The following is a 13,540-nucleotide window of genomic DNA, read 5'->3' as shown; positions in this document are numbered from 1 at the left end:
TTTATTGGTAACCTGACATGCAATATCTCCGCTCATACTTGGCATCTCTCAAACGTGACTGAGCAGCAGCAGCAGTTTCATGTGTGATCTAATAGTGGTCAGGTGTGCAGACGATTTGTGGAAGTCATGGTTGTGGATTGGGAAGGAGGAGCAGACTGGTTGTAACGGTTCCGACCAACCACGGAGTAAGAGTACAGCTACAGAAACCAACCACATTGGGCATACAAGAGAAGGAGCCTGGGGGTGGAAACTGGTGATACCTGAGGGACTGGTGGTTATCCGGACTCTGAGGAGACAAGCCCATTTAGTACACCAAGTAAGGCGATCACCTGTAACCCCGTATACTTGCTGCTGGGATGGCTGTTTGTAACATTGCTCTCATCTAATATCTATTGGAATGGAAAATTACCTTTATGCTTCGTTTTATCATTATCCGCACTCTGAGATGACTCCACTTACCTGCCACGTATATATTATTTCATTATGTTTTTGAGCTTGGTTTAAATGCCACCGTATTTTTGAAATTGAAGTACACACATATATTACACCTGGGAGTACTGCCGGTTTTATTGGTAACACACACACACACATATATATATATATATATATATATATATATATATATATATATATATATATATATATATATATATATATATATATATATATATATATATATATATGTACAGTGGGGCAAAAAAGTATTTAGTCAGCCACCAATTGTTCAAGTTCTCCCACTTAAGATGAGAGAGGCCTGTAATTTTCATCATAGGTATACCTCAACTATGAGAGACAAAATGTGGAAACAAATCCAGACAATCACATTGTCTGATTTGGAAAGAATTTATTTGCAAATTATGGTGGAAAATAAGTATTTGGTCAATATCAAAAGTTCATCTCAATACTTTGTTATATAACCTTTGTTGGCAATGACAGAGGTCAAACGTTTTCTGTAAGTCTTCACAAGGTTGTCACACACTGTTGCTGGTACATTGGCCCATTCCTGCATGCAGATCTCCTCTAGAGCAGTGATGTTTTGGGGTTGTCGCTGGGCAACACGGACTTTCAACTCCCTCCAAAGGTTTTCTATGGGGTTGAGATCTGGAGACTGGCTAGGCCACTCCAGGACCTTGAAATGCTTCTTACGAAGCCACTCCTTCATTGCCTGGGCGGTGTGTTTGGGATCATTGTCATGCTGAAAGACCCAGCCACGTTTCATCTTCAATGCCCTTGCTGATGGAAGGAGGTTTGCACTCAAAATCTCACGATACATGGCCCCATTCATTCTTTCATGTACACGGATCAGTCGTCCTGTTCCCTTTGCAGATAAACAGCCCCAAAGCATGATGTTGCCACCCCCATGCTTCACAGTAGGTATGGTGTTATTTGGTTGCAACTCAGAGTTCTCTCTCCTCCAAACACAACGAGTTGTGTTTCTACCAAACAGTTCTACTTTGGTTTCATCTGACCATATGACATTCTCCCAATCCACTTCTGGATCATCCAAATGCTCTCTAGCATACTTCAGATGGGCCCGGACATGTACTGGCTTAAGCAGGGGGACACGTCTGGCACTGCAGGATCTGAGTCCCTGTCGGTGTAGTGTGTTACTGATTGTAGCCTTTGTTACAATGGTCCCAGCTCTCTGCAGGTCATTCACTAGGTCCCCCCGTGTGGTTCTGGGATGTTTGCTCACCGTTCTTGTGATCATTTTGACCCCACAGGGTGAGATCTATATATATATGAGCATTGGAGCCCTTTGCAGTTAAGTAGATGAAAAAGTGTAAATACATATTTCATTAAGTGTTATACAGTGTATTTACTGTAAATATTTTACATTCCAATGTTCTGCACATAGGGGAATATGTTTTAAGTATTTATAAATATGGACTTCCGGTTGGGGGAAGGAGAGTAAGCACGCTGCTAAAACTCTCCACTAGGCTCGCAGGGCCTAGTAACAACTCCCCACATCATAGGACGCCTTTGCCGGCTAAACACCGGCTTGGATAACGGACCATTCGGTCCCAGATGCGGAGGTCTTCATATGCCTAATTAAGCTTTGTGGCAGAAGCTGCTCTGTCTACCTATCTCTACAAGCGGAGAATTGGTGTTAAAACTGAACCACCGACCACTCACTTGGATGAGTCGGCACCATAACAAGGACCGTGAGGTATCGGTGTCAGTGTGAGGACACAAAGTCACTGAGCAGAACGGAGAAGCGGAGGACTGGAAGAGAACACAGGCTTGGAGTTCTGCCCGGTGTGGACGCCTGTGGAGCTGGTCTGAGGAGTGATCGAGGGCAGTAATACCGGTGCGACACAGAGTGGAGATGCCGCGGAGGCGAGTCGCACCTGAGAGCTCCTGGCTGATACAGCCTGCGGTGGCCTCGGAGGAAACAGAGAGAAGCGGAGACAAGACCCGGCCCGAGTGAGCGAGGCATACGGAGGGTATATACCCTGCGGGGAAAAAAAAACAAAACAAAGTAACAGGTTCTATCCTGCCACCCCCGGGGCAAGTAATTGATGATCACTCAACGGCAAGTCAGGAGGCAAGCCATCAGCCCCATAGGAAAAGAAAGGCCCTAGCCGACAACCGACAGCTGGCTATAAACAAGAAAAGAGAAGGTACTTCTTATTTGATATTTTCTGCTTATACAGTCGCTCTTATGAAAGGGGTGCCTGATGTTAAAGGGCCTAAAAAGATTATACCTGTATGCTAATCCGATACTATTTATAACTGGGGACAGAAACTATGCAAGAGCGGATTACAATATGAATCGGAGATAAGCAACATTGTAACAATCTTAGACATTCTGAGGACTTGTCCTGTGTGGAAGAAGTGTTCTTTTGGTGTTGCTGTTTGTTGCAAATATTATTGCCTCACAAAGCTCAGGCTAACACAGGAACAGTGATATCTGAATATGGACATGCATGTGTTATCTTTGAGCATGGTCTAAACTTGGAATATAAGAAAATATTTCCCACAATGTAACAGGGTAGAAGTTATCAAAATATCCTGTCAAAGCTGGCCCGGAAAGATTGGGGATACTGTTTTTTTGTTGTCTTATATCTTGCAGCTATATTGTTAACAGGGTCTGTTTGAAGTTTTGCAAGAAAAAAAAGGGTAACCTGTTGTGTCTGATGATAGGGTCAAATATATATTATTTATCTGCTTGATTATACACCTACAACCATAGGAGTAAGTCCTCTCTACCTTTTGGCATTTCAAAAGTTTCTATCTATTCTAGCTCTGATAAATTTGTACCAAAGAGGTTTCAGGAAATCATGAAGTAACAACGGCTGGCGTTTAACACATTTCACTGAAGCTGAATTAAGCGTTTAAATAGTTTTCTTTTTTTTCACTTATTCATTTTGCCTTTCTATTTTTTCTCACTTCTTTTTGTTTTTTTGTGTATCTTTATTTGCACATGCACTTGCCCGGCGTGGCAACGTTCACTTCACCCTGTGGTGGCTACCTGTATATGTATGTGTATGGGTATATATGTATGCATATATAGGGGTTTATATGTGTGTGTGTATATGTATATATATATATATATATATATATATATACACACACTCTGTGGCACTCTACTGGTTTGATTAATTAAGTATACCCACACCGACAGGGTATAAATAGGGAAAGCTCACTCTCACAAACACATGGATAGATTTATTACACAAACAAAAAAATCGCCAGCAATGCCACCTAAACGCGATAAGAAAGTAACAAAAAATTTGGAGTTAGAAACCAGTATGGAGACACAAATGGCACAAGCTGATAAGCAGGAGACTCAGACACTTATGCAACAGATTACTGATTTAATAATGCCACAATTTAATGCTATTAAAAATGATATAACTGGCCTCACGGAGGAAGTTAGACAATTTTCAAAAAGGATAGCAGAGGTAGAATTAAGAGTCTCCGATCTTGAGGACCAGACAGGATTACAAGAGAAGAAAGCTAAAGCTCAGGAAGTAACAATAATAAAACTACAAGCTAAAGTGGAGGAATTAGAAGATCAGTCACGCAGGAATAATATAAAAATAGTTGGTCTGCCAGAATCTATCATGCCCCAGGATCTAAATAAATTTGCCTCGCAAGAACTGCCAACGTTATTAGGTCTGCAAACTGTAGATTCATTGTTTATGGTAGAAAGGGCACACAGATTAGGGCCACCTAAAGGGGGTCCTGAAAGTACAATTAAACCAAGACCTATTATGATAAAATACCTGAACTTCCAAGCTAAGGCTACAATAATGAGACAATTTAAACAGAAAAGCACGTTAATGGTAGGTCAGAATAGGATACTTCTGTTTCAAGACTACTCAATGGAGACACAAATGAAACGTAGGGAAATGGCCCCTTATTGCACAACCTTAATACAGAGAGGCGTACAGGCGAGGCTTATATATCCAGCAAAAATCTGTTTGAAAGTAAATAATGAAAATGTGACATTGAAAACGGCTAAAGAAGCTCAAGATTTTATTAGTACACTATAGCTGTAGATATAGGTTTAGAGGTGTCGCCCTGCTTAGTTTTTGTAATGTATGATAACAATAACAACTACCTATGGGCCACTATAAAGGTCCTATGCTTTTTAGACCATAAATGTATCAAATTTATCATGGTGTTGAGTTTAGATGTACAGAGACATGGTATGCAGAGTAAAAAGTTTTTATTTTTTGTCAAGGTTTTTTTCTGTTTTTGTGTTTTTTTTGTTTTATTTTTATATATATATATTTTTTTTCTGCTCTATTGACAGAAGCCCAGTTTCATAGTTTAAAATAGTTAACATTCTGTCATGGAATGTTGGGGGAATAACTTCCCCAGCAAAGAGGAGTATAATTTTAAAATTGCTAAAAAAAAATAAACCAGATATTGCTCTCATACAGGAGACGCATCTGCAAGACGAGGAAATTGCCAAACTTAAATGTAATTGGGTAGGCGAGATACTATCCGCCCCTGGACCGAAACGTAAGAGAGGGGTAGCAATATTATTTGCAAGAAACTTTATGTACAAAATCGTTAACCAAATACAGGATCCAGAGGGGAGGTACATCATAGCTGAAGTAGAACACGGTAACACACACTTAGTAATTTGTAATATATATGGCCCAAATGAGCTAGACCCAGAGTTCTGGGAAAATATATATCTTAAATTATTTCCATATATCAATAAAAATTTGATTGTCGCTGGAGACTTCAACATGACAACAAGCCCAATGCTGGATAGAATTAGAACAGGCTGCTTCCAGATAGGTAGGAAACCGGAGGAAAAATTATTCGCCTCTTTTCGTAACAAGTTGAATCTTTTTGATATTTGGCGAATAAAAAATCCAGACACAAGAGCATTTACATGCGAGTCTAAGACACATAAAGCGATGTCTCGGATAGATCTTTTTCTAATAAGTGAAGCTATGTTTTCACTTGACCTTAATCCCAGGATTCAGGATATACTAATTTCAGACCACGCAATTGTAGGTCTGGAGATAGACGGGATTAGGAGGCAGAAGAGTGGTGTTAATAATTTTTATTTCCCTAGATTCTTAGTACAGGATAGTGATTTTAATAGGTTTTTAATAAAAAAATGGAAATTATACTATGATGAAAATAAAAATTATTACCATAAGATTGAAATATTTTGGGAGGCAGCCAAGGCAGTCCTCCGGGGAGAAATAAAAGCCTACATGGTTAAATGGAGGAAAAAAAATCACAGCAAAAGATGTGCAGTTGGCAAACCAAGTAAAAAATAAGTACAAAGCCTATATCAGTACACCTAATGAGAAAAGATGGGCCGATTATACAAAGGCAAAGATAGAAAGAGAGGATTTCCTGAAAATAAAAATAGCTAAACAGGAAAAAAAAATGAACGCTTTTTTCACCAGCCATCATGGAAGGTCAGCTAAAGTATTATCAAAAATAATGAAGAACAGGCAGGTCGAGAAAAGATATTTAACCTCAATTAAAATTGGGGATACAAGGTACACAACTGCGAGTAAAATAAGACAGGCAATGTACGAATATTACAAGGAAATTAATATGGCAGGAGCATGTGATAAAAAGATAAAAGAACAGTTTTGGGGAAAAGTTACTACACCAAAAATAGACCCAGACGAATTAATGGAATTAAATCTACCGATAGCAGAAGAGGAAATCATTAAAGAAATAGGAAAGGCCAAACTGAATAAATCTCCAGGGCCAGATCAAATTCCGGTAGAATTTTATAGAATCCTGAAAAATGAACTCCCTGGCACGCTTAGTGATCTCTTTAATCAGTATTATAGGGATAACTCTGCAGGATCTGATCTGTTCTTTGCATCTACAGTCACATTAATATATAAGAAAGATAAAGATCCAGAAAACCCAAATGCATACAGACCAATATCATTATTAAATAATGATTATAAGTTACTCACATCAATAATTGCAGACAGACTAAAAAAGTACATAAATAAGCTGATCCACCAGGATCAATCAGGGTTTATGCCAGGGAGAAATGCTTCAAAAAATATAAGAAAAGTTCTACTGACTTTAAACCATTACTGGAATGAAACTAAAACTAAGGGAAAAAACTGTGAAAATGATGCAGTTTTAGTAACACTAGACGCTGAAAAGGCTTTTGACCTAATTACTTGGGACCACCTGTTCTCCACATTAACACAATTTGGCCTAACAGGGAATTTCTATAACTTTGTGAAATTGATTTACAACACACCATACTCCTGCCTTCAAATAAATGGTCAACTGTCGCCAAAAATAAGGTTAACAAAAGGAACAAGACAAGGGTGCCCGCTGTCACCCTTGCTATTTAATTTGTCGTTAGAACCATTCGCCATTAGACTTAGACAAAGCTTACCGGGGGTAAAGGTAGGAGATGGCAGGGTGTCTCTGGCGCTTTATGCAGACGATATAATACTTTTTTTGCCTAGAACATCACAAAATATACCAGTACTATTAGAATTAATAGAGGAATTTAGTGCGTTTTCCGGCTATAAGGTCAATCAGGGAAAATCAGAAATACTCTGGATTAGAAAACCCTACGGGCAGCAGATTAAGCATCCCTTTCACGAGGTAGAACAAATTAAATACTTGGGTATTTATGTAAGTAAGAACCCAGGATTATGGTATAGCTTAAATTTTTCAAAGTTTTTTCAAGAAAGTAAGAGGCTTTTAGACGGATGGAGACCACTGCCTATAGCTTTATCAGCCAAAATTACGATCTTGAAGACTTTTTTATTCCCCCGTTTATTATATCTACTGCAAAACTTACCTATCTTTCTCAAAAATATTGACTTGAAGAAATATGAAAAAGATTGTAACTCTTTCTTATGGGGAAAGGGAAGGGCTAGACTAGCTAAAAGATTGCTGTATCTTGACAAAGAGGTTGGGGGATATGGTTTGCCCAATATCAAATTATATAATCAGGCTACCATGGTAAAATTAGCGGCTGATTGGATCACACAAATAAGCCAATTCTCTTCGCCAAAGATAGAAGAAAGCTTAATAAAACCCTTTTCTCTAAAAGACATATTGCATATACCATTTTCTAAATTACCTCCAAAAATTCGGAGTATGAGAGTGATAAGTAATATAGTTAAGGCATGGCAAAAATTCTGCAACACTCTCAACATCAATTACAAGGTATCCAAATATCTTACGTTTCTGGGACATATAGATTTTGGACCTGGCTTGAATTATGGAATATTTCATATCTGGAGAAATGCAGGCTTGGAGTACATAGTACAATTGTTAGATAAAAGAACCGGGTTGATAAAATCATTTACACAAATTCAAGAAGATTTTGGTCTTCCGAGACATCACTTTTTTGGCTATCTTCAGGCAAGACAATTTTACAATCATTTAACGTATAACCAAGACAGTAATTGGGAGTTAGGAATAGTTGGAATAGGTATTCAAATCTATAAGGCGGGTTTTTTCTCAATTGCAACATGGTATAAGATGATTATGAAAAACTTAGGTAAGATACATTTAGAGAATCTACAGAATAAATGGCAAAAGATTGTGCCAGAAATCACAGAAATAAATATCAAACAAAGTATAGAAATAGTTGGAGATAGGTATATGCGGTGGAAGGAAACGCATAGTTATATCATAAATAACGCATACATCACCCCTAAATTACTAGCTAAATGGAATAAAAATTCCAAAGGAGACTGCTTCCACTGTCACGCACCACAGGCAGATATCACACATTGTTTCTGGTATTGCCCTAAGATACTACAGTATTGGGAAAAGGTGGCATATTGGTTAAATAGATTTTTAACACAATGTTTTTCCCCTACTCTTACTTCTATACTTTTTTTTGTTCTACCAAACCAATTTAAGAAAGAAGAATATTTGCTTATAACGACTATAATACAAGTAGCTCGGAATTTAATATTACAGTATTGGAAAGCTCAAAAATACCCTAGCATAGCAGAATTTAGACAGAAGGTGACTGGTCAGCTGATTTATGAACAACTGAATATAGAACCTGGTAATGTGAATCAGTTTAAAGCCTTCTTTACAAAATGGAGGAAGATTATTAAGATGCAGACAGCTGAGTTTATAGAGGAAATAATGAAACCTTTCTTCAAAGCAGGATACATAAGTAGGGAGGACCTGTAAAGCTGGTGATACAAAGTCTCTGTCCAGGGGTCGATAGTAAGTCCTTGACAGGAAACTGTGCATATAGTCAGGAGCAAATTATTATTAATTTATTTTTATTTTTTTATTTTTTTTTTGTCTTTTCTTTTTTCGTGTTGTTTTGTCTTGTCCTATTGGGCCGGTGTTGCTCGGTTTTGACTTGTGCTGCGCTAACTGAACTAGCGGCCAGTCTTATGTGTATTTTAAATTAAGGTTGTGAAAATTTCCAATTCAAGCGATAAGAGTGTAGCATATTAGCTAGTTGATTACTAGTATTGTTATATTTTCGCCTTGTTTTTTTCGTTTTTTATGGTTTAGGAGAAACGAGGATACAAGATATTATTTTTATGGTATACATGATAAGTGATTTTTGTATGCTCTCCTTTTATGTTGTATTTTCTTTTTTTTATTGTTATATGAACTGTTTGCTTGAATTGGTATATAAATAAAGAGAAAAAAAAAAGTATTTATAAATATATATATATATATATATATATATATATATATGATAGATATATATATATCAATCAATTTATAAATACTTAAAACATATTCCGCTATGTGCAGAACATTGGAATGTAAAATATTTATAGTAAATACACAGTATAACACAAAATTCCATCATATATATATATATATATATATATATATATATATATATATATATATATATAAATATGTATTTATGAATAAATAGAACATATTCTTCTATATTTTTTTTTATGCGCATCAGGTTTGCGAGTGAGCAAAGACGTTTTAGTTTCAACTTGTAATATGACTGCTACCCGACATGCTCAAAAATCTTACTTCTAGCGGAGTTAGCGCTTGAGCGGTGGCGTTAAATACTGCTCTACTTGTAATCTGGCTCTATATCAGCTTCTAAAATCATTAACACTATGTAATTTTGTAACTTTAACCTCCAGGCCTTAAAGGGACATTCCAACCAAAATTGGAATCCACATACAAGCATTTCAGTTTTGAATTGAAGCATTCTTGTAATATCCATGTATTAGCAAAAATGTTTCAATCAAAAGCTATAGCTGTTTCAAAAGTCTATTTAAGTATGCACCGTTCACCAGCATTTTAAACACAACACTTGCTCAGAGAGCCTAAGGTGCTTGTGCCATCTTGTAATTACTCAATTTGTAAATTGCTGCTATGATACAAGCCTCACTGCCAATCTGAGCAATTGCAGTATTTAAAATGCTAGTGCATTGAAAATATCTAGCTATGCTTCACATGCACGTGCAGAGAAAAATCCTAACACTAAAACAGTGATCATTTTTACTAGAAGCATTTTTGCCAATACATGTATATTGCAAATATGTTTCTGTTCAAAAATGTAATTCATCAATGCACATTTATATTTTGACCGGAATGTCCCTTTAATGATTGACCTTTACAATATACCGTGGCACACATTTTCCCCTAATACCTGACCTGGACGAGGACTTTTTCTACTCTGAGTTCCATCTGGTCTGTAATATCCATGCTCTGCTCCGCAAGGTCAGGCTCAAGGGAGCGCATCTGCCTTGGGTCTCGGTGGACCTCCTCGAGTTGTTTTCCGATACAGGGACTCCTTGTGGTTAAAATATAGACAAACAGGCTACCGAGATGACCTTGTTGCTTATAAACAGCTGTGTAACACATGCACTACGCAAACCAGGCTAGACAAAGAAAACTCTACTTTTCAGACCAGCATGCAAGGATCAGCATTTGCTGTACAATAAGTTTCCCAACCTCAAGATTTAGACAGGATTTAATTCTAAAATGGCTCCAATTTAATAGTACAATTTGGACAATAGTTTGTAAATATGAGGTTCAAACGACAGGTTAGAATCAAGCCAAATACCTAAAAGTGAAGGTCAATTTTCATGTGAAAGTGCCCGGTTTTTAAAAAAACTATTAAAAACAGGAGAAATTTTATTCATGAAAATTGACATGGCACTGTATTTTAAAAATACTTACCTTGTTCTTCTAAAACGCCGGATAGCTGTTCTGAAACGATGCCCCTTCTGCTTCTTCCTGGTTTACTTACCCAGCAATGATGAAACCAGCTTCCTTCAATCACGGCGTTGCCTCAGGCAATGATTACCCCGGGGGGGAACCCGTAATTGGAGGATACCGGAATCATCACTGCTGACGTATGAAGAGGCTTGCGACGGGCTGGCGAAGCACTGGAGCGGCTTCAAGAAGAAAAGGTAAGTATATTTTAAGAAAATGGCTGAAATGTCAATTTTCATGAATGAAAGTGCCCTTGTTTTTAATAGTTTTTTTTTTTTAAAAAAAACAGGCACTTTTACATGAAAATTGACCTTTACTTTAAAATAGTTGACAGGGGCCAGCCTACAGTTTGATAATGCAAAATTGTTTAGCTCTGTGTTATTTGAATTCTTTTAAAATTCAATTCATCCCAAAAACCATAGTTACTGTTTTGTCAGTGATTAGAAACAGTTTATTTTTACAAATCTATCTTGCAACCTCTAAAAAAGTCTGTTGCAACACAGCTTCAAATTCTGATATGTTTGGTTTTGTTGCAAATATTATACTGTAGTGTCATCCACATACATGAATATAGTTGAGGTTTTGTTAACTTCATCTAGCTCCCAGTGGTGCATTGCTGCTCTTTCAACAAAGGATATCAAGAGAATGAAGCACATTTGATAATATAAGTAAATTGGAAAGTTGACTAAAATTGTATGCTCTATATGAATCAAGATTTTTTTTGTTTTCATGTCCCTTTAAGGGCTGGCTTACTGGTGGCCTAAGAGCCACATTCCATCCTCTGAACAAGTTTTTGCCTCCCCTAGGAAAAACAGAAATAAGTGTGTCAAGCAAAAGCAGAGCAAAAAAAATGTGTGCTTTGGGGCTTCTGGTGGGTGTGCAACTAAGGTGGCCACAACGCAAAAGAGTCCATTGGAGGGGAGAACGAAAGACAGTGAGTGCAACCTGATCTAAATCTGGGACGTTGTCACTTATTTGGGTGTATAACCATACATTTATATGTAGCCCTTAAAGGGACAGTCTAGTCCAAAATAAACTTTCATAGTTCAGATAGGGCATGCAATTTTAAACAACTTCCCAATTTACTTTTATCACCAATTTTGCTTTGTTCTCTTGGTATTCTTAGTTGAAAGCTAAAACTAGGAGGTTCATATGCTAATTTCTTAGACATTGAAGACTGCCTCTAATCTGAATACATTTTGACCACTAGAGGGCATTAGTTCACATATTTCATATAGATAACATTGAGCTCATGCATGTAAACTGACCTAAGACTGAGCACTGATTGGCTAAACTGCATGTCTGTCAAAAGAACTGAAATAAGGGGGCAGTCAGCAGAAGCTTAGATACAAGATAATTACAGAGGTAAAAAGTATATTAATATAACTGTGTTGGTTGTGCAAAACTGGGGAATGGGTAATAAAGGGATTTATCTATCTTTATAAACAACACAAATTCTGGTGTTGACTGTCCCTTTAACAAACTTACTAGTTTACTCCTATTATCAATTTTTCTTCGTTCTCTTGGTATTTTTATTTGAAAAGAAGGAATTTAAGCTTACGAGCAGGCCAAGTCCTGCTTTTCAAATAAAGATACCAAATGAACAAAGAAAATTGATAATAGGAGTAAATTAGAAAGCTGCTTAAAATTGCATGCTTTATCTGAATGATTAAAGAAAACATTTGGGTTCAGCATCCCTTTAAGTAAAACTAATATATAATAGATATTATATTTTTAGAGGTAAAATCCAATATGCCACAGAGATATTGAAATCTGCTAGATACCAATTTAAAATATTTTTGTTTACACAAGAATAAAAAATGGTTAGAGAAACTATAATTGATTTTTAGTATATAAAAATAATATTTGTTTTGAAGCAAATTGTTTAAATTCTTATTTTGCCAACTGAAAAGTTTTAACAATACATCTATTCATTAGCTCCAAACTACAATATTATATTTTATAAAATGACATAGGAGTCAGTACATAAGTTTATATACTTTTATATGCACTGTAAGCTAAAGTTTACATTCATTTTGCAGGACCTTTGTGCAAATTTTAGAGCTACACTCATGACATTAATTATATTTATTATATCTGACGATATTAGGATTCCATTAAATCAATAGCAAGTTTTCATATTCAACAATTACGTGCATTATGTTAAATATACATTAAAAACAAGCCAAATTATCGGCGCACTCACTCACCTATCCTCTAGGTGGCGTTCCATTGGGAAAAATTTTACAGCAACTTGTACCCTCCAGTCAGCATGGAAGGCTCTGTAGACGACCCCATAAGCTCCCCTGTTGATAAATATCTGGTCTGTGAGCTTCTGATAGGGGATGCACGGGAGAGAGCTGTATATGGTGGTAGCTTGGGATTCCTCCTGACTTAGACCTTCCCTACCGCTACATGAGCAGGAAGCCCCCTGAATTTCTCCCCTGTTGTTCATTTTACTTTTGTAAATCCCAGCACTAAATAAAAAACAGGAGAAATAACTGCTAAACGTACTTTTTAAGACAGCTTGCACTACAATAAAATACTCTTCCGGAAAGAAGCAAACAGAACTTCCCTCTTCCTTATAGTCCGTGCAATACTGTTTAATGGAGGTGAAAGTGAAAGACAAAAATGCAGAACTCCCAGTTATCCACCCACCAGACTGAACTGTAGTGTAAAGCAGCTGTGAATAGCAGTAGCAGAAAGAAAATCCTGTTCTCTGAGAGTGTCAGCTATTTGTTTCATTTACAAAACACTCGCACCTGAGGTGTAAGTATAACAATAAGCAGGAATGGTGGAGAGAGAGTTGCAATAAGAAGTGGAAAGTAGCTAAACTTAGAAGCTACTTTGAATTTTCCTATGCAGAACACTGTTTTAAGTAGCAAAT

At 36.9% G+C, this 13,540-nt stretch overlaps 1 protein-coding gene across 1 annotated transcript in view; it reads right to left on the bottom strand.

The window, feature by feature from the left end:
* The window catches only part of RIPK2 (receptor interacting serine/threonine kinase 2), a 216,209-nt gene extending 202,949 nt beyond the window's left edge, over positions 1-13,260 (bottom strand). The window contains exon 1 of the mRNA XM_053715180.1: positions 12,864-13,260. Coding sequence (XP_053571155.1) covers positions 12,864-13,108 — 245 coding nt within the window. The 5' untranslated portion in view covers positions 13,109-13,260. The remainder of the gene's footprint in view (positions 1-12,863) is intronic.
* Positions 13,261-13,540: the final 280 nt, after the last annotated feature.

Source organism: Bombina bombina, chromosome 5 (assembly GCF_027579735.1).
Source record: "Bombina bombina isolate aBomBom1 chromosome 5, aBomBom1.pri, whole genome shotgun sequence".
Lineage (NCBI taxonomy): Eukaryota > Metazoa > Chordata > Amphibia > Anura > Bombinatoridae > Bombina > Bombina bombina.
Note: the sequence above shows the minus strand (reverse complement) of the source record. Positions and strands in the feature narration are given on the sequence as shown.